Genomic DNA, 14,272 nt, shown 5'->3' with positions numbered 1-14,272 from the left:
ACATTGGGATTCACGTCCATCGCTGGATTCCTCCAGGTGCAGGGCATCATGACACCCAGTGACCGGCCAGTCAGATTCAACATCCAACTGGCCTGCGACCACTACAAGAGTGTCTTCCATGTGTGCACTCCCAGTCCAGGCTGTTTCAGACATTCGCTCAAAGCCCCCAAAGTGCCTGAATGAATCCTAGGGGACAAAGAGAAATCCTTTGAAGACATGGCTGCTCACCCCTCTACAGGAGCTCCAGATAGAGGCACAGAGGCGACACAACATAGGAGCAGGAGTATCCTATTTAGCCCATTGAGCCTCCTCCACCATTTATTACAATCATGGCTGACCATCCACTTCAATGCCTTTTCACACACTATCCCCATATCCCTGTTTGTCATTGGTATTTAGAAATCTGTCAATCTCTACTTTAAACATACTCAATGACTGAGCTTCCACAGCCCTCTGGGAGAGAGAATTCTAAAGATTCACAACCCTCTGAGTAAAGAAATTTCTCCACATCTCAGTCCTAAGTGGCTTCCCCCTTATTTTGAAATTGTGTCCCCTGGTTCTAGACTCCCCAACTAGGGGAAATATCCTGCCTGCATCACCCTGTCTATCCCTTTAAGTATTTTGTAGGTTTCAATGAGATCACTTCTCATTCTTCGAAACTCTAGAGAATACAGGCCCTGTTTCTCCAATCTTTCTTCATAGGACAGTCCCGAAATCCCGGGGACAAGTCTGGTGAACCTTCGTTGCACTCCCTCTATGGCAATAATATCCTTCCTAAGATAACCAAGGTTTGATACAATTACAGCCAGACTTCACTACTCCTGTACTCAAATCCTCTTGCAATAAAGTCTAACAGACCATTAGACTTTCTAATTGCTTGCTGCACCTGCATTTTAACTTGCAGTGACTTATTGACAAGGACACCCAGGTCCCTTTGTACATCTACACCTTCTAATCTCTTACCATTTAAGATATACTCTGCACATCTATTCCTCCTATCAAAATGGATAAGCTCAAATTTTTCCACATTATATTCCATCTGCCACGTTCTTGTCCACTCACTAAGTCTGTCCAAATCCCCTTGAAGCCGCTTTGCATCTTCTTCACAACACACATTCCACCTAGTTTGTGTCATCTGCGAACTTGGAAATATTACATTTGGTCCCCACATCCAAATCATTGATGTATATTGTGAACAGCTGGGGCCCAAGTACTGATCCTTGCGGTACTCCACTAGTTACAGCCTGCCAATGTGAGAATGACCCATTTATTCCTACTCTCTGTTTTCTGCCTGTTAACCAATGCTTAATCCATGCCAATATATTACCTCCTATCCCATGTACTTTAATTTTGCTAGCTAACCAACCTCCTGTTGGGGACTTTATCAAATGCCTTCTGAAATTCCAAGTATACTTCATCCACCAACTCCCCTTTAACAATTCTGTTAGTAACATCCTCAAAAAACTCCAACAGGTTCGTCAAACATGATTTCCCATTCATAAATCCATGTTGGATAATAATAATCTGATTGGGCATAACCAAGTGTCCATTTATCACTTCCTTTAGAATACATTCTAACATTTTCCCTAATACTGATATCAGGCTAACAGGTCTGTAGTTCCCTGTTCTCTCTCTCCCTCCTTTCTTAAAAGGTGGGGTGACATTTGCGACCTTCCAATCTGTAGGAACCATTCCAGAATCTATAGAATTTTGGAAGATGATCACCAACGCTTCCACTATCTCCATAACTACCTCTTTCAAAACTCTGGGACGTAGAATATCAGGTCGTGGGGACTTATCAACCTTCAGCCCCATTAATTTCTCCAATACAACATTCTTACTAATACTAACTTTGTTCAATTCCTCATTCTCCCTAGTCCCTTGGATCTCTAATTTATGAGATTTCTCGTATCTTCCTCAGTGAAGACAGACACAAAGTTATCATTTACCTTTTCTGCTATGTCTCTATTCCCCATTATAAATTTTCCTGACTCTGCCTGTATTGGACCCACATTTGTCTTAGCCAAACGTTTCCTTTTTACGTACCGATAGAAGCTTTTACAGTCCATTTTTATGTTTTTTGCCAGTTCACATTCATCTTCTATTCTCCCTTTCTTTATCAGTTTCTTGGTCCTTCTTTGCTGTATTCTAAAAATCCCACCAATCCTCAGGTTTACTACTATTTCTGGCAACTTTATCGGTCCTTTCTTTCAATCTTATACAATCCTTAACTCCCTTTGTTATTCACAGCTGACTGCCTTTACTTTTGGGGGTTTTGTGCCTTGAAGGAATGTATAGTTGCTGTAAACTATATAATAGTTCTTTGAAGACTATCTATTATCTATGTGCTATCATACCTTTTAATGTATTTTCCCAATCCACCTCAGCCAATTTGCCCCTCATACCTTCATAATTTTTTTTGTTCAAATTTAACACCCTGGCTTCAGATTGAACTACTTCACTTTCAAACATAATATAAAATTCTATCATATTATGGTCACAACCAATGCCACCTGCTCAGCAGGACTGTTGAGCAGGTGGCATTGGTTGTGACCATAACATGGTAGAATTTTACATTATGTTTCAAAGTTAAGTAGTTCAATCTGCAGGACTGTTGAGCAGGCAATCAGGCTTCTGAAAATGTAATTCTGGTGCCTAGACCGGTCGAGTGGTGCCCTCCACAACCCTCCTGCAAGAGTCTTGGTCATTGTGATGGTCCTCTGCACTCTCCATAGAGGTGTGGACCTTGAGAATGGTGAAGCCCTGGAAGGAGACAGCTCATCAGGGGAGGAGCAGAAGCAGGACATGAGAGAGGAGCAGGAAGAGGAGGCGGAGATGACACTGAACAGAGGGGTGCCCCTGCTGCACAATGAGGTGGCCGCATCCAGCCACGCTCGAGAAGAGGACCTTCCTCCTCTCCCTCACGGCCTTCAGCATTATGTCCAGGTAAACATCAATGAAGCAAGGGGCTTCCCTGCCCTGTGTGCCAGGTCTCCAGCTCTCCTGTAACATCTCACTTTCCTCTGGTGAAGTGGAAGGCTTTGGCACAAGCAGCAGATCTCTTCCTCAGGATAACTAGCAGGTTCAGTGATGGCTGTTATGGGGTATCTAAATGAGTCCCACACTCATCTGGCCCGCCTCTGTTCCTGCACTGTTGATTGGCTGAATGCATTCGCAGGAGCCAATATCGTGAATGGCTAGCACCACTTAAAGCTAACTTGTACCTCGTAAAGGGAAGGTGCAGTATGACTGAAGCAGGTGCTGACAGTTGTGCAGCAAGGGGCTCTGACCTGGGAAACACTGAAGAACAGCACGGCATGGGAGAGAGTGGGCTCCAAGCTTTCAAAACACTATACTGGAAGCCTTGGTGGAGGAGATGGAAAGGAGAAGAGAAATACTATATCCACAGGAGGTCTCAAGGCCCTCCAGACAAATGCTGAACAGGCATTGGGAGCTGATAGCTGTGGAAGTCAATGTCAGGGGTCAAACCTTGAGGACCTGAATGCAGTGTCGCAATAAGCTCAATGACATCACATGGTGGATCAAGGTCAGTGAATGCATTTTCAAATTCCTTTATCCCATCAACTGCACCACCAGTCTCCACACTGCTTTTCACTCACCTACCAACAATCTATCAATCAGCACCCATACCTGACATTCATATGCTTCATCTCACCTTCACACAATGAGCACTGCTGCAAGCCTCATACCCACAGCTCACAGATTATGCACACTGCCAGCTATTCGACAATGACAGCCACATCACCCAAACACCTTGCGCAACAGTCACTGACACGCTTCCCTCTCTCCTGCTGGACAAGGTGACGCACATTCAGAGGCAGCAGCAAATCAGCAGGGGACAGGCACGACTGCATGCTCTCACCCTGATGGAGCTGCTGGTGCTTGCCATCATTGGCGCAACTTCCAATCCCACTGATCAAAATTGTTATATGGGTGAACTTACTACATACAAAAATAATCCTTAAATGCCTTCTTACATGGCAAAATATCATTGTCATTATATGCAGTGCAATTCGTTGCTCACAGTCAGAAGATATTGGGAGTAAATTAACGGAGCAACAGTACAATATGATGCAATGATTATAGAATTACTCCCATTTAAGCTGAGTCACAAAAGGATCCATGTGAAAAGTTTATGGGTGGGCTGGAGCTTAAACAGCTGAGAAATACCCCATTCTTATGTACAGATTTAGAACAGAGGATAGGAGAAACTACAGAGTTATGTGGATGCAAAATTCACTTCCAGGGTTAATGGTTAAGGCAGAAGTGATGGCAACATTCAAGATTAGATAAGTAGTAAAGGGTTGAAGGCATATGGGCACTGGAAATGTGATTGCAACTATTTGCTCGTGTGGAGGGTAAACACTGACACAGACTAATCAGTCTAAATGTGTTGTAATTTAAATGTATCGGCATCCTATGATCCAAACAGCTTTATTACAACCAAAAGCAATTAATCCCATCCCACTACTAAATTGTTCGAACTACACCATCAGAAATCTGTATAATCTGATGTACTAATTCAGCCTTCACTGATATTTTTGGCAAAATCAGATGGCAAATGTGAAGTTGGTGTTACATTGCTCACTTTGCTAAAAATTCAAGCTTACCTCAATATTAACTGTTCCAAATTCAAATGATATTTTACTGTGTTTATTTTGAATAAGCAATTAATTGAAATGCACACTACACTATCTAATTTAGATTTGATTAAAGTACAACTACATTTTATTGTAAATTCTCACAATAGGAGTTTAGTAATTTGAGAGTTTCCAGAAGACATTTTCTGTGACCTGTTTTTGAATTCTTCCAGGGCCAAATCAAAATGTATAATCATATAAAATCCTAATTAATTTGTTACTGTGAATACAGTGGAATTGAGATAAGCATTTGCCTGATCACTGTAAATATCTGCGATGAGAGGGTTTCTGTGTTGATGGTGTGTTTGGATTACAACTTCAAAACATTAACAAGTAACTTTGGCAACTATTTTAGTATGGCAGAATTCTCCTGATCAAAGCATCACAAATTTGCTCTTTCATTTTTACACCCCTTTTTGTCCCTTCTTTCCTAAAACCGCTGGCTTACGCTGGAATACAGTGCCACAGGTACCTGGGGGTAGAATTGCTGCTTTAGTGCAATGGGCGATCTGGCTGCAAATTGTGCCCAAAATTGCGCTAGTTTTGAAAAGTGTTTTTTTCCTAAAGTTTCTGCACAAACTTATTTGCATATTGCCAAACGTAAACTCCACCATGAGCAATCAGACAACTTTTAGAATTTTTTTTTACATTTTGCTTTAAAAAATATTCCTTGATATATTTAAGAGTGGTAACTTGGTGCAGTTTGAATAATACAGCAAAAATGGGCTAATTGCAAAAAAAAAAGCATCTTAATCAGCGTGTCCTGTCCGCCACCTCTGAGTAGGGGCCGGCAATGTGTCCGTATATGAACGTCCATGGTAAAAGATTTTGAGGTCCATGACGAGTAATGTCAGGAATGAAAAATTTTCCATTGGCTTCTTCTTTCCAGACAAGTCTGACTTTAGAAAAACTCACAGCCATCAGTTTCAGTTTCACAGCTGTCGGGTTTTTAGAGCAGGAACAGCGCTTCCATGTTAATCCCTTCCCTAGTCCCAGGGTACTGAAGCCAACTAATGTGCTCCAATTGGGTGAAATTAACTGAAATTAACTCACTCAATATAGATCAGGTATAAAATACCTGAAACTTGTTGCTACACTGTGCACAACAAATTGATCGGAAAATGTTAAACTTGGATTAGCATTGTACTTGCATCAGGACTTCTGTATTATGTGACTGAATCCACTTTAGAATATGCTTTCATTAGGTAAGCACTTAATACAATTCCAATGCATTCATGACCTCCCTCCCTCCACATCCACTGTTTAACACCTTGTTGGTGTACAACTCTACTTAGGTGGCCCAATAGGACTGAATTGAGATTGTGCAAACCTATGTGATGTAAACATTTGGAACTCACAGATTTTCATCCCAACTGTCAGGCCTTGATTTGAGCTCAGGCCCCATAGGTGAAAAGCCAGTGTGAAAGCTACTGAACCAATCAGTCACTCAAGACATATAAATATGATATATTGGATACATTTAATTTTTCTCCATTTTAAAATGTACAAAGAACAAAGAACAAAGATAATTACAGCACAGGAACAGGCCCTTCGGCCCTCCAAGCCTGCGCCGATCCAGATCCTCTCTCTAAACATGTCTCCTATTTTCTAAGCTTCTGTATCTCTTTTCTTCCTGCCCATTCATGTATCTGTCTAGATACATCTTAAAAGACTCCATCGTGCCCGCATCTACCACCTCCGCTGGCAATGCGTTCCAGGTGCCCACCACCCTCTGCGTAAAGAAGTTTCCACGCATATCCCCCCTAAACTTTTCCCCTTTCACTTTGAACTCGTGTCCTCTAGTAATTGAAACCCCCACTCTGGGAAAAAGCTTCTTGCTATCCACCCTGTCTATACCTCTCATGATTTTGTACACCTCAATCAGGTCCCCCCTCAACCTCCGTCTTTCTAATGAAAATAATCCTAATCTGCTCAACCTCTCTTCATAGCTAGCGCCCTCCATACCAGGCAACATCCTGGTGAACCTCCTCTGCACCCTTTCCAAAGCATCCACATCCTTTTGATAATGTGGCGACCAGAACTGTACGCAGTATTCCAAATGTGGCCGAACCAAAGTCCTATACAACTGTAACATGACCTGCCAACTCTTGTACTCAATGCCCCGTCCGATGAAGGAAAGCATGCCGTATGCCTTCTTGACCACTCTATTTACCTGCGTTGCCACCTTCAGGGAACAGTGGACCTGAACACCCAAATCTCTCTGGACATCAATTTTCCCCAGGACTTTTCCATTTACTGTATAGTTCACTCTTGAATTGGATCTTCCAAAATGCATCACCTCGCATTTGCCCTGATTGAACTCCATCTGCCATTTCTCTGCCCAACTCTCCAATCTATCTATATTCTGCTGTATTCTCTGACAGTCACCTTCACTATCTGCTACTCCACCAATCTTAGTGTCGTCTGCAAACTTGCTAATCAGTCCACCTATACTTTCCTCCAAATCATTAATGTATATCACAAACAACAGTGGTCCCAGCACGGATCCCTGTGGAACACCACTGGTCACACGTCTCCATTTTGAGAAACTCCCCTCTACTGCTACTCTCTGTCTCCTGTTGCCCAGCCAGTTCTTTATCCATCTAGCTAGTACACCTTGGACCCCAAGCGCCTTCACTTTCTCCATCAGACTGCCATGGGGAACCTTATCAAACGCCTTACTGAAGTCCATGTATATGACATCGACAGCCCTTCCGTCATCAATCAACTTTGTCACTTCCTCAAAGAATTCTATTAAGTTGGTAAGACATGACCTTCCCTGCACAAAACCATGTTGCCTATCACTGATGAGCCCATTTTCTTCCAAATGGGAATAGATCCTATCCCTCAGTATCTTCTCCAACAGCTTCCCTACCACTGACGTCAGGCTCACCGGTCTATAATTACCTGGATTACCTGCATCATGTTCTTCGTTCATCATTCATATCAGCCACACACATTTTCATGACACAGTTGTTACAACGGGCTTAATCTACGCTCACATCATACTTCCATCAGAAATGAAAGTGAAAATGTTTGTCACCAACAGTGGTATCCCTCACAATGAAACAACTCTGAAAAGAAGTATCCAAGTTCTGGAAGGGTTATGTTCTAACAATATCTGTGTCTTTACCTACAGTGCTCTATTACCTGCGGAAAAGGAATGCAATCACGAGTAATCCAGTGTATGCACAAAGTGACGGGAAGACATGGAAGTGATTGTTTCCCATCAGAAAAGCCCGCAGCCTATAGGCCCTGCCACTTAAAACCCTGCAATGAAAAAGTCAATGTGAACACGATCACATCACCCAGACTAGGTACGTAGCAACATCCCAGCTATTCATTTATCCCAATTGTCAGTTTAATGGATTTAATTTTTCGAAGTAGAGTGAAGAACATAGTACAGAATTTTCAGATGAATTTTCATTTCTGACCTTGCTGTACGCAAAGTGGGTGCTACATTTGCCGATCTCTGCACTTCAAAAGTAATTTGTTGTGTTTGAAGCACTTTTGGCTATCTCTTAAGTGATCTGATTTTTAAAAATGCCAATCTTTCTTTCTGACACGCAGTACCATTCATTTTAAAAGAAAATAAAAACTTGCATTTATATAGTGCCTTTCATAGCCTCAGGATGCCCCAAAGTGCTTTACAGCCAATGATGTACTTTTGAAATGAAGTTACTGTTGTAATGTAGACCAACAAACTTTGCTTGTCAATAGATAAGAAGGCAGGAAAAGAAGTGGCATCACCATAAAGTTTTCAAATTATCTCTGGAAATAATTCAGAGTAAGTCCATCTTTACCAAATATGTGGTTTTCATGTGTATCGTGACCAAAATGTATTTGCTCTAGATTTTATGGCATACTTTTTTGCCACATGCTGTATTGTAGTCTGCCTCCCCAAATTTGACACTCCTAGGTTGTGGCTTGTTGCTCAGAAAACTTTGGGACTGGTATTAATGTGCCACCCACCCAAATTCTGCTGTTACATTTACCATGAAGCCAAAGGGGCAACCTTTCAGTAGAGTGCACATTACAGACTGCTCTCATTTTTTTTTTCTAGCTTCCTAAACTTACACAGTGCTTTTTTTTCTCTTAAAAAAGTTTCTTGTTCCCCCGTTTCCATGTTTTCTGTGCGATGTGAGATCATAGCTATTTTGATGTAATTTCAGTGCCTTTAGGCAAATCTGTACTAGAAGCAAACAATGAGCTCAGATATAGTTATTGGGACTGCCAAATGGAAGAGTTTTAGGCTATGACGCAGTAAAATGCTTACTTTATTAACATGGGTGCTGACACAATAAACAAAGATAGAAGTTTTCTCATGAAGGATTTGTTGGACTTACTTTCTAATTATTTATTTTAGCAGGTCCTAATATGTATACACATTTGGGTAAATTAGAAACCAAACTTCACTCAATCACTGAACTTGCTCTACGTAGAATAAAACCTCAGTTTAAAAATGTAGGTAAAGCACCACTGGCCGAAATTTAGGAAATAATTAACCTGTTTTAAAGCTAGCTTTTTTATTTCCTGTCCAATTATACACATTTATTGTGCAGTTTTCACCCCTCCTCTAGTATTAGTGGTGATCTGACCAAGGGCAGGTGATCTGCTCATTTCTCCACACCTCACGGTCCTGCACTTTCCTTTTCAGTGGCTCATCAAAGCCTCCAATTTTTTAACTTCCATGAGAAATAAGCAATATGACTAGGGATAAAGAACATGAGATAGTTTCCTGTTGCTTTCCTCATGTATGCTTTAAAGGAAACACAGTTAGGTAGGAAAGTAGGTTGTGAAGAAGACATGAGGCTACAAAGGGATATAGATAGGTTAAGTGAGTGGGCAAAAATCTGGCAAATGGAGTATAATGTGGGAAAATGTGGAATTGTCCATTTTGGCAGGAAGAATAAAAAGAAGCATAGTATCTAAATGGTGAGAGATTGCAGCGCTCTGAGATGCAGAGAGATCTGGGTGTCCTAGTGCATGAATCGCATAAGGTTAGTATGCAGGTTCAACATGTAATTAGGAAAGCTAATAAAATGTTATGGTTTATTGCAAGGGGAATGGAGTACTAAAGTAGGGAGGTTATGCTTCAGCTATACAAGGCATTGGTGAGACCACATCTGGAGTACTATGTACAGTATTGGTCTCCTTATTTAAGGAAGGATGTAAATGCATTGGAAGCAGTTCAGACAAGGTTTACTCAACTAATACCTGGAATGGGCAGGTTGTGTTATGAGGAAAGGTTGGACAGGCTAGGCTTGTATCCGCTGGAGTTTAGAAGTGTAAGAGGTGACTCGATGGAAACATATAAGATCTTGAGGGGTCTTGACAGAGTGGATGTGGAAAGGATGTTTCCTCTTGTGGGAAAATCTAGAACTAGGGGTCACTATTTAAAAATAAGGGGTCGCCCATTTAAGACAGAGATGAGGAGAAATCTTTTCTCTCAGAGGGTCGTGAGTCTTTGGAACTCTCTTCCTCAAAAGGTGGTGGAAGCAGAGTCTTTGAATATTTTTAAGGCAGAGGTATATAGATTCTCGATAAGCAAGAGGGTGAAAGGTTATTGGGAGTAGGCGGGAATTTGGAGTAATCGGTTCAGCCATGAACTTATTGAATGGCGGAGAAGGAAAATTTTTTCACCCAGAGGGTGGTTGGAATCTGGAACGCACTGCCTGAAGTGGTGGTAGAGGCAGGAACTCTCACAACATTCAAGAAGTATTTAGATGAGCACTTGAAACGCCATAGCATACAAGGCTATGGGCCAAGTGCTGGAAAATGGAACTAGAATAGGTAGGTGCTTGATGGCCGGCACAGACACGATGGACTGAAGGGCCTGTTTCTGTGCTGTATAACCCTATGACTAAGGCTGAGTGGCCTACTCCTGCTCCTAATTCGCATGTCCGTAAGTCCACTTCCCGAAAGATCCTCCGCCTGTAAGCAGCCATTGTCATATAAGATCCTGAGGGGACTTGATAGGGTAAATGCTGAGAGGATGTTTCCTCTTGTGGGCATGACTAGAACTAGGGGACACAGTTTAAAAATAAGGAGTCTCCCATTTAAGACAGAGATGACGAGACATTTTTTCTCTCGGAGGGTCTTTATTCTGTGGAATTCACGTCCTCAGAGAGCAGCAGTGGCTGGGTCATTGAATATATTCAAGGCTGAGCGGGATAGATTCTTGATAGACAAGGGAGTCAAGTGTTATTGGGGAGGGGTTGGGGGTGCAGAGAGGAATGTGGAGTTGAGGCCACGTTCAGCTCAACCATGATCTTATCAAATGGCGGAGCAGACTCGAGGGGCCAAATGGCCTACTCCTGCTCCTAATTTGCACGCATGTTGTGGCTCGAGGTTCTAGTTGTTCCGCCATTACCACCAAAAATTTGCTAGTTCCGCCATGTTTGCCATGGCTCGTAACCCTGAGCATGAAACCCTTATCTGAGTGTGGGGCAACTCGCAAAAGGGCAGGGATGACCACCCCTGAGGTCTCAAATGACCCTGCTACCCTGTCCTCTAGAATGCAATCCTATTTTCATGCACTGCCTACCCATGAGCAATTTCCACCTGGTGTCATTGGATGGCAATTGGGACCAGGAAACCTGCCTGATTTTTATCTTAGTCTGCAGACACTGAAGCCAATTGTAATATCCCTGTTGTCACTTGGGCCAGCACTAGCTAATTCAGACTGGGGTTTGGTATAATTTGGACCTGGATAAAATGCCCAAAACTATGTCAAACCATTTTTCAGGCATTCCTGGTGGCCACCTAAAAATAAGGAGCATGTCAACTGTTTTTGGTCCCCTCACAGAAATTGGACAGCAATGAGCAGGGCCGACATTGGCCCTGCATCATTTAGGTTTCTTCAGCAGCCTAAGCAATGGTCACAAACTAAAGATAAGATTTTTTTTAAAGATTTTTATTTTAATAAACTTTCCCACAGAGCCAGTAGGAGCTCTCCCTTGACTTCATTGTCCTTGCAATCATCCTCATTGCCCATTCTAACCTCACTCCCAGGGCTTACATTCAGCTGAGACAAGCGTCTGACATTCGTCCTCTTCACACAGAAAAACGTTAGTGAGCCCCAAGTACCAATTTAAACCTGGGCCCAGATGAATCTCTATCCCTAGAGATCAAACTTGGGACCTACCCAGTGAGATGGCTATGTCTCATAAAACACAGTTCAATGCAGCTATCCATTTACAAACAAAATCTTTGACATACTGCAAATGTCCTAGTTACCAGTCAAAGATCTCACAATAAGTTCTCAGCCCTGTATAAATTCACGGCCAAATTTTACAAATTTCGTAGTCATGGCATTTAAAGAATCGTGAATTTTAGATTTCACATATTTAAATTGTAAATGTCATTGTGTTACAACAAACCAGTAAAATAATCAAATTTAAACAAAAAAAAAGACGAAGGATTTTTCTGGTTTCAAATGGCATTTATTGTATACTCAAAAATTATTGTAAAAAGCTGACTATAAACAGGTCACATTCTTTACTCACTGAAGTTATTAAGAAGCATTTAAGCAAGATGTATATTTATGTAAGGATAAATATTGTTCATTTAAGAATGTATTACAGATGTAGAAATGTGTCAGTAAGGTAACACAGATCTTGAAATGACGTGACTATAAAAATCAAAATACTGATGGAGGTGGAAATCTGAAATAAAAACAGAAAATGCTGGAAATATGCGACAGGTCAGGCAGCATCTGTGGAGAGAGAAACAGAACTGATGAAGGTCATCAACCTGAAACATTGGGCAGAATTTTAATATTTAGACCCGTTCGCAGCGGAGAAGGCACACTACTCCTCAGAGCAGCACACGTTGCTACTCCACCCATTCCTCTCTCTCGAGGCACCTTTTCACATCCCCATCTGAACCACTGACTCTTATCTTCAACTTATTGCCTTCTCACATCCATTTCTCACAGTCACCCTCCACAAATGCTGTCCCTCCATCCTCTCAAAACATTCAATTATTCACGCTCATTGTTTTGTTTCCTTGCAGGAAAAGACAGCTCAGAACTCCAGGGAGAGGCAGAAAGGTATGGGTGGCCCTCCAGTAATTGTTACTCTGAGCACTGCAGAGGAGGAGGTGATGGAGGTCACAAGAGTGGCGATGTGCATGGCATCAGAGATGGAGGAATGGGGGTCTCCCAGATTCCTGGTAACAGAACTAGACGTCATAGAACCAAATGGCACATAAAAATCAGTCATGTTGAATTGATGTCACCAGTAACTGAAATATGATCATCTGCACTACGATGACTGAACCCTTTCACCTTGTCAGTTCTAATTCTTGTCTTTCATTTCCCTGTGACACAGGAGCTGGTGCAGGAGGAGGCTGAGGTATTCTCAGAGGAGGTCGGGCACTCAGAGGAAGCACCGTCACACAACTCATGCACACCCTCCGAATGCTCAGATGCACACACCTCGATGGGACCTCCAGAGTAGGATGCTATGTTGTCATACGGTGAGCCACACATCACAAGTGAGCAGCAGCAAGCGTTGGAGTCAAGGACAGCAGTGAAGAGTGTCAGTCAGAGGGCACAGGACACACTAAGCTCTGCTCAGCTGGTGGCAGATTCTCAGTGGCCCGCTCAGTGTTCATCCATGAGAAGGACTATTCTGGAGCAGCAGCAGAAAATGTGTGATGTTCTGTCAGTGTTTCCAGAGGCACTGTGCACCATTGGAGAGAGAATGGAGAAATCCATCTGTAAGATGAGTGCCATGATGTCTCAGGTATTAGCACTGATATCCACCTCCATGAAAAGAGTGGCCACCTGCATGGAGAATCAGATGCAGCAGGCAATCAAGTAAATGCTGGCCCTGACCAATGACTCAGCCTGCCCATTTAAATAGGATGGAGGAAAGCCTCGCCTTGACCAATCAGTGCCTCACTGAAGTAGAGCGAAATGCGCTGCAGTTCTTGGCTAGCAGGGAAGTACTGATGGTCCATGAGAGAGAAGAAGGGAAAAGGGCACATGGAATGGGGACTAAACTCCAGGCACAGTTGGGGCAGTCTTTGGCAGGGCCGTGAAGGACCACAAAACCCAGAAGACGTCGATCACAAACGTCTCAGCTGTTAGAGCAGGGGAATGAACCTGCCTCTAATTCTGCTGAAGCCACAGGGGTAACAATGTGTAGAAGTAATAGAGAAAGGAAGGGAAATACTTTGTAGTTTCACAAGTGGCATAGCTTGGGTGTTTACAATTCTGTCACTGTCAATTTTACTGGCATGTAAATGAATCATGATCTTTATTTCAAGTCTCTATTGTCCAGACATCTCCATTGTTGCCTCTCATGTGCCAAGTGGTGGCCATCAGCCTTGAGGAAAACAATATGACCAGAGCAGAAGACAGGTAATGGGATTTCAATGAGTTGGAAGGATTAGTGACTGTGGGAATGCTTTTTGTTGGGTGGGGTGGCCCAGTGGGTTCAGCATTGGTGTTGCATATGGTTTTACAGCCTCAGGTTAGTGGAATCTTGCCTATATGTGTCTATTGTAGGAATCTATGGCATCTATGAAAACAGCTGCAGGGATCCTGGCCAATTCAGGTTCCTCATCCTCCTCCAAAGGTACGGAGTGATCATCATCAATGC

General features: G+C 42.5%; 1 protein-coding gene across 1 annotated transcript in view; it reads left to right on the top strand.

The window, feature by feature from the left end:
• The window catches only part of LOC137369250 (A disintegrin and metalloproteinase with thrombospondin motifs 19-like), a 593,631-nt gene that overhangs the window by 565,035 nt on the left and 14,324 nt on the right, over nucleotides 1–14,272 (top strand). Inside the window, exon 22 of the mRNA XM_068030172.1 lies at nucleotides 7,801–7,978. Within this exon, the coding sequence (XP_067886273.1) occupies nucleotides 7,801–7,978 (178 nt within the window). The remainder of the gene's footprint in view (nucleotides 1–7,800; nucleotides 7,979–14,272) is intronic.

Source organism: Heterodontus francisci, chromosome 4 (assembly GCF_036365525.1).
Source record: "Heterodontus francisci isolate sHetFra1 chromosome 4, sHetFra1.hap1, whole genome shotgun sequence".
In the NCBI taxonomy this organism is placed as follows: Eukaryota; Metazoa; Chordata; class Chondrichthyes; order Heterodontiformes; family Heterodontidae; genus Heterodontus; species Heterodontus francisci.
Note: the sequence above shows the minus strand (reverse complement) of the source record. Positions and strands in the feature narration are given on the sequence as shown.